The 7381-nt window shown below is 43.2% G+C and overlaps 3 protein-coding genes across 3 annotated transcripts; 1 reads left to right on the top strand and 2 right to left on the bottom strand.

The window, feature by feature from the left end:
• Positions 1-1075: 1075 nt before the first annotated feature.
• On the bottom strand, positions 1076-1465 carry METBIDRAFT_46155 (RNA methylation protein; the record flags this gene model as incomplete). Its single annotated transcript, XM_018857998.1, has 1 exon — positions 1076-1465. One exon carries the CDS (start codon positions 1463-1465, stop codon positions 1076-1078), a length of 390 nt encoding a protein of 129 aa, XP_018710079.1.
• Positions 1466-1552: 87 nt separating this feature from the next.
• On the bottom strand, positions 1553-3860 carry METBIDRAFT_216639 (uncharacterized protein). Its single transcript, XM_018855091.1, has one exon. The coding sequence runs from the start codon at positions 3704-3706 to the stop codon at positions 1640-1642; it is 2067 nt and encodes a 688-aa protein (XP_018710080.1). The 5' UTR covers positions 3707-3860; the 3' UTR covers positions 1553-1639.
• A 366-nt stretch (positions 3861-4226) lies between these two features.
• Positions 4227-5421, top strand: METBIDRAFT_13309 (uncharacterized protein; the record flags this gene model as incomplete). The annotated part of the gene is made up of 3 exons (XM_018854338.1): positions 4227-4230; positions 4344-4382; positions 4751-5421. The coding sequence occupies 3 exons, from the start codon at positions 4227-4229 to the stop codon at positions 5419-5421; spliced, it is 714 nt and encodes a 237-aa protein (XP_018710081.1).
• Between the last annotated feature and the right edge of the window lie 1960 nt (positions 5422-7381).

Genomic DNA, 7381 nt, shown 5'->3' on the forward strand with positions numbered 1-7381 from the left:
TTCATAAAATTGTGTTCGACTATGATATAAAATCACAGACAGTCAGAACAACCTTTATAACATGGTCAACTTTTTTTCGCCTTTTGTAATCGTTTTCATAAGTTGCCGTTCATATTTTCTTTGCTTGAAGCTTATGATGAGAGAGTCTTGCTCACATGTATTGGAGAGAAAGATGTCATCATGGATGCAAATTTATCTAAAGGGGCTTACAGCACTGTCTCAGTAATGTAGTGATAATGTTAATTTTCATCTGAATCTATGTTATGTGGCACTGCAGCATTAAATTCATTGACAGTTGTGAATTTTTATTCGAAAGCCTAAACAATCGTCACAAGATAATCTCAATAGGCATAGAAACTAATTATTGTAAGATAATTGACTACCCATAGTACCCCATATTTATTTTTCAAGTTCAAAATGATTCAAAGTGTCGCTTTTGTTCTGCATTAGTATGAATTTGGCTCTGTTGCATGCTAGTGTGCGTGCTTCGAAGTTTATGGGTAGACGCAATAATTCTTTTGATTTTTAAAATACTGGCTTGTCCTAGAATTGAAACTGAACAAAATAAATGTGTGCTCGATCGTTTGAATCAGAACAATTTAATCATGAAGAGCTAGAAAACTACCTCCTAAAGCCAGCGGTATCTGGTAAGCGGAAACTTAAGGTAATTGTTTATCAATATACAAATCTTCAAATTTAAATTAAGTACTATGTTGTGATGGATAAAAAGTGTGCATACGGAATGTTATTCCATTTGATGATATCCTGACAAAAAAGCTTGAGCTAATGCCTTGTTTTTCATCATTCTGCCTTGAATGAGTCCACTCATCAAGCGAGGTTCGAACAATATCAAAGGAAGTCATTCATCACTTCCAGCTCTCAAGCACCTCAGACTACACCTCATACCTCAAGAGGGAGTGAGTCATCATGAACTGAGGAGTTTTGTGTACATCACGTATGCGATGTGAATAAAAGATGCTTGAAAACAAAGTGAGTGATTGAAGATTTGACTTGGCGGCCTTGTGCATCTCGCAGCCACATTACCTCAATTTTCGAATAACATCTTCTCTGGCGCTTAACACAAGTGTGGGGGCAACAAAAAGTTTGGAATGGAGTTTTTTATGAAGTAGATGTGCTCACAGTTACGGCACGTCATTTTTCCCTCCACGATCTGGGTCTCCACAAGCAAAGTATGCAAATCCTTCAAGACGGCCTGGTCGTCCTCCATGATTGGGTCCAAATTTTCGGGCTTGAATGGGGGAAGTGAGTTGTTTCCCAAATCAGCAGCTACTTTCAAGACGGCATCCCAGTCCAATCTGTCCAACATATGCACAATAAAGTCTGGATTGTAGTCCAGCTCCTCCTGCACGAGCTGGCAGTCCGAAAATTGTAGTGGGAAAGACTCCGTGGACGAGTCACATGTTTTAATGGCGCACTTGACAAAGTTAGAAGTTAGGAATTTCATTGCTGGCAATTTTGGTGGGAGTAAATGCTAATGATACAGTCTATGCAACATAAGCTCGCTCATCTAAAAAAAAACCGTACAGTCCTGCATAACGCGGTATGATTGGAGATGGACCTTAGGCCCATTCATGCTATGATATGTATATGTGTTTCGTAATGCGAGTTTAGTTGATTTTCATGCCGTGATTACACTCAGGCGATGCGTTGTTTCGTCTTTTGCTAGCACAGGTTCTGTGAGCCAACTCGAGGATTCGTATTCAAATCTTTGAGGGCTTTCAACTTGATGATTTGGCCGCACTTCCGGCATCTGCCCTGGTTCTAGGATGTCTAGAAGATGGCTATAAAGCGACTCGAGTTTCTCGCTTCCACGTTCTTTGATGTAATTCTGAATGAGCGAGGCCACCCACTTGCATCTGAGTGTGTCATTGTCCTGAACGTATGCATTTCCAAGAGTACAGAGGAGTTTTTCATAAAAAAGCTTTCCAACAATTTCTTCTGCTGCCGTATTGTTGAGCACAAGATCATGAGAAGCAAATTTGTCGCCACACACAATCTTCACCCCTTTTGGTGTATCTATCAGATTAAACACGAGCTTACTCAATAGTTTGTCAATCGATTTGAAATCTTTCACCGAAACGCATGCCACAATGGCATCATTTATGATTCTTATGTCAAATATCATGTTTTTTCTAGCGGTTTCATTTGATACTGTCAGCTGAGAACGAGATAATTTGGTCATGAACGAAGGAAGCACGGATTGGCTTGATGCAGGGCGTGTCTGTATTGGATCGAGGATCTCTAAAAGAGATTTGATTGAAGAAGCATTTTCACGTCTTTCGTGGTACTTGAGAAGGCTACTCAATAATCTGGGGTCTTCTTCAATTAGGTCTTGAAAGTGCAGCAAATTTGTTTCGGCAAAAGCGTGGGGCGCAATACCATCTGCCCATGCAGTTTTTCTGTCTCTAAAAGACGGAAGGTGTTCATAAACTAGCGCCTGGTAGTTGTATAGCCGCGCCTGACCAAACTTGTCTAGAAGATCTCTGAATATAGCATTTGAAGGAATGCAATTTCCGCCACGCGCAAGCTCCTTCGCTATCTTGAGCACGAAATTGAAATGCTTGAATGGACTCCGGTTTTTTCTGTAAGTAGAGTAAAGATTTTGGAATCTTTTCAAATACTCGGTGCTGTCGACGGTGTTAGTTCGGAAAACTGGCCCCTGTATACCATGTATCCACCTGCTTGTATCGGAGTTTTCATAGTTGCGCCAACGCCCAGACTTGTAGAGGTACATGTCGTATCTACGCAGTTCTCTACTGGAAAAGGCGTCGTTCTCCTGAAATTCTTGGAATAATGCTTGCCTTTTTTCGGCATCGAGGTTTCTGAGACCTTGCTTTAGGTCGACTGCAGGCCCCTGGCGGAGTTTTGCCAATTCTTGGAACATTTCCTTTTTGTCTTGGTCTGGCTTCATGCATTCAAAGAGGTTTGGACGGAATAGTTCCTTCGAACTGGAGTTGATGTTCTTCAAGTATTTATCGCGTAGCGAAAAGCGGAGATTTAGGTCCACAAGACACGACGTGATGATCAGATTCGAGAGCAGCATCATAATATTCAGAATGGGAGACGAGTACGTCCGTAACAGGGGGTCTGTCTCGTAGTCTTCGATGATTTCTTCAGAGATATTTCCAGTGGACCGTCCATCATCAGCTTCAAAGAGCCGAGCAATGTTTTCGGGCTCGGAGAGTTTCGTGGCAATGAGTTCTCTAGATGCAACGAATCTTTTAGCGAGATTTTGTTGGTCTCGTAGCATGTTTAGTTGGTTCTCGCGGTATTTACTCCACTTAGCCGACTGTTTCTTATCGTTCGACAAGGGTTTACGAATACCACTTTCTTTCTGGGACTTTATGATTTTGATCTGGTTTTGAACGCTTTCAAGCTTCTTATCTAGATCCGAGACCACGCTTTCGTAGTTTTCAAGCTCTGCTGCCTGCAGCTTGAGGTGCTCTAGCTTGTCGTTTTTTTTCATGGTGCTGAAAAACTTCAAGTGCACCAAAACCGCCACGTTAGATGCGATAAAAAGAACATGGCTTGGACTCTTAACTAGCATAAGGAACATCTTCAGTTCTGGGCTCCGTGCAAGATTAAGGCTTTGCCGAAGAGAGATTTTCGGGATGCCCAGACCCACGCTTTGCATATGTAGACTTCTCCTGGGGAAACCCCGGGACCTGCCTCGTATATCAAACATAAAAGAACAAGATGCACACGGTTGGCGGTTGATCTCACTATGTATCTAGCAAAGCCCTGAAGCTAGGAAGGTTTCCGGGGTACGAGCTGGTGTGCAAGATTCCTTTGCCCGCATCTTGGATGTATTCGCGGGCCAATCATTCAAAGCAATACATCCGTACATCGTCAAAAATCAGGCGATTTTCCGATCGATGAATTGGCAGTCAGCTGTTGCTAAAACTGGGCTCCTCATTTGAGCTTCCATAGAGCCCGGAATCCCGAGGATGAATTTTTGCTCGATGTGACATTTCTAACAATGAGCGGATTGCGTCCAATTCAGAGGATCTGGTGATGGCTGCGGCTGCGACGCGCAGATTCAAACAGAAATGCTAGTTGAAATACACCGTATACTATTCTGGTTTGCTTTACTGTATAAAATAAAACTGTTGGTAGATGAAGTGAGAGCAGAATAAGCATTTCCTCTCCGATTTTCTCGTGACCTGGTGACCACACTCAAGCTTCTCGTAAGTGTCACCTAAAGAATGGGTAAGTACTGATACAGTGCTCGTGAAGGAAGGTAGAATAGGGTAGGGAAGGCGAGACGGCGTGACGGCCAGACAGATAAGAAAAAGCCTTTTTTTGACTATACAAATACAAAGCACGAGAGAACGCTTTGTCTATGCTCGACAAAACTCACTGTACGTTATGTACCAAATTCCAAATTACTCCACAACTCTTGTCATTGGCCTGTACAGGCACCCGCAGCCAGAAAGTAATATCCTCGCAGCACGTTCGCAAGCCACAGTCTTAGAGGACATATAAACAGCTTTATCCAATTTGAGTTAATTGATTATTCAATAACATATGCCGAATTTCGCAAGAGTCAATTTGTACCAAGGCTTACGGAGATGTTCTTCGCAGGTCACCCGGCAAGGCTGGGGCACGCGTGTCACGTGACACAACGCGGACACGTCAACCTCTTGATGTCCACTCTGGACGTCGGGCCTGGAAAACACCAGTTTTGTTCAGCTGATTAGTAGCATGAAGGTTTCTACTTGGTTATTAGGTGCATTTGCAGCCATCACAAAAGTTTTGGCTGAGGACGATATCGACATGTCCTCGGCCGACGAGGTGGAGTTGAAGAACTACAAAATCGACTTCTACATCGAGGAACACGAGGAAGTGTCTGCCTCGGAAGTTGCCGAGTTGGTCTATGGCGAGACCATCACCATCAATTACAACCTCAAAAACGAGGAGGACAGCGTCATGACGATTGTCGGGTTGGGAGGCGCGTTCCTTGACCCTTTGAGCGGCGATCCGTTGGTCAACATGACCGCCAATTCTGTGGAGCCCATTATTCTTCAACCAGAAGAATCGACACACGTGCGCCAGAAGGTCACGGTGGACTTCCCGTTGCGTGACTATATCTTGGCACCAAACGTGTATGTTGCGTTCAAGGACCAGTTGAAGGGCATTCTCCCCAGGGGCCAGCCTGTGTCTTTGAGCGAGCCACCCGTGTCGTTGCTCCACCCGAAATTGTTGTTTTTGGAGCTTCTTTTCTTGGGTGCTATTGCTGCCTATGTGTACCAGTTCCACAGAAGTGCAGTTGAGCTGTACTTCAAAGACATTGCGCCCGAGACCAAGCTGATGCAGTCTTCCGGGTCTGCCTCCGGCAGCTGGTTGCCAAAGACGTATCAAACGGCGCAGAAAAAGCCCAAGGCGAGAAAATCTCACTAAGCAAGTTACACTGGCATATATTTCGTGATGCTTGGCGACTGGCGTTGGGGCTACGCGTGGTGTCGGACGCTTATTTGATTAGGATAGGTCTGTGTGGCGTGTTTGGTTGGGCCGCTTCAGTGCTTCGTCACCATTTTGGCTATATATCTAATTCAGTCTCTTCTTTTAGTCCAGCCGGGGCCGGCTATGCTTCTGCTCTTGTGCTTCTTTCGCCTGATGTTATTGTGCTGCGGTTTAATATTTTGTCAGTGTTTTTGGCAGTAATTGATATACTGCCTTGCTTTTTCATTTTGCATGGGCTTGAATCATGACTAGATTTCATGTTGTGACATGTTGGGCCTGAGATACTGTGCCTGGGTGTATTATTTTGCCTGGCTCGAGAAAACACCTGCTTTCCATTCCTGCTGCTAGTTTTCCGCCTGCTTCGGGATCTGAGCAACATTTCGCCACCGACTACATGACCCACCGGGCAGACTCAACTTCCATTTGCCTAGAGCACTACATCTCCAGAGCATATCCAACTGAAGACATTGCAAACCCAAATCAAAAAAAAACACCAAAAACTCCTGATGTCTCAAAATCGGGCCGTGTCAATCCAACAACACGCAACTTGGAGGTTTCAGACAATGATGACCAGGGTATTGTTACCCTTCTTGGCCACAAGTAAGCTCAAATCCAGCAAAAGCTGGAAACAAAAATGCAAGAGAACAAATTGGGAGACTCTGGACTGTCGTACTCGGACAAACCAGGACATCTCGAACCAATTTCACCAGCCGAGAAAATCCTTGAACAAAGTACGCCGGACTTCGAGGGATTGACCGAAGATGTAAGAACGGAATTAATATTGTATTTCGGTGATATTAAACCGTTCGGACCTTCATGTGCCAGAAAATGGTGTTAATGTTTGGTAATTCTTCAGAAGTAAAAGAAGGCCTTGATCATTTAAGGTTATTAAGAAGCGGAAACAAATAAACGAAATATTCCTCGGTGCATCTGCATGTCTGAAGCGAGTGAAGCATTGACCAAGCTGCGAAAAAGCTTGGATTTCTATAGTAGAGCATGAAAGGAGGTCTCATCGGAATCATTACAACTTCATAAAAATAAATACTCGGATGGTACACGAGAAAACTAGACAATTAGATTACAGGTTTGAAACTGAGAACTTGAAGAATACTTCAAGGACATTTCAGAGTACTGGACCATAATTGAAGTTGTGGGTCTGGGTCCGGGTTTTTGAAACAAAAGAACAAAAAACTTTATAAAATTCTAAGGCCTTTATATTTTGTATAATTATACTGGGACAATACAGGTATGAGCACGGTCATTTCGGATCTTGAGCTGGGAAATAACAGAGATACATGGAAAGCTAACCACTAGAGAGTAAAGCATCTCACAAATAAATGGGCTGGTGCTAAATCATTAAAAATAATCATCACAACCTGAAAGAGATGTCCATAGTTCAAGAGCGCAGAAGAAAATAGTGAGGATCGATCACCACCCTACCCAAGTATCAAAACAAAAACCCATTCTAAAAGAGAATGTGACGCGGTATCATTCATCTATGAACCACAGAAATAGGCAATACAAGGAGATATACGACATTGACTTCTGAAGTTCCATGCTCAGCAACCAGAGTGCCGGAAACGATATTCCAATCAAAAACTCATGAGCGTCAGGAAACATCCCATGAAGGCTAGGTGCTCTACCAAAAGAAGATTCATATGTAGTTAGTGAGAGACTCCATATTTATTCAATGGAGACTCCATATTTAGTCACTGAGAGACTCCATATTAAGTCAATGGAGACTCCATATTAAGTCATTGAGAGACTCCATATTAAGTCAATGAGACTCCATATTAAGTCAATGAGACTCCATATTAAGTCAATGGAGACTCCTTATTCAGTCATTGAGAGACTCCATATTAAGTCAATGGAGACTCCATATTAAGTCATTGAGAGA

The sequence above is a fragment of the Metschnikowia bicuspidata genome (genome assembly GCF_001664035.1).
Source record: "Metschnikowia bicuspidata var. bicuspidata NRRL YB-4993 chromosome Unknown METBIscaffold_6, whole genome shotgun sequence".
Lineage (NCBI taxonomy): Eukaryota > Fungi > Ascomycota > Pichiomycetes > Serinales > Metschnikowiaceae > Metschnikowia > Metschnikowia bicuspidata.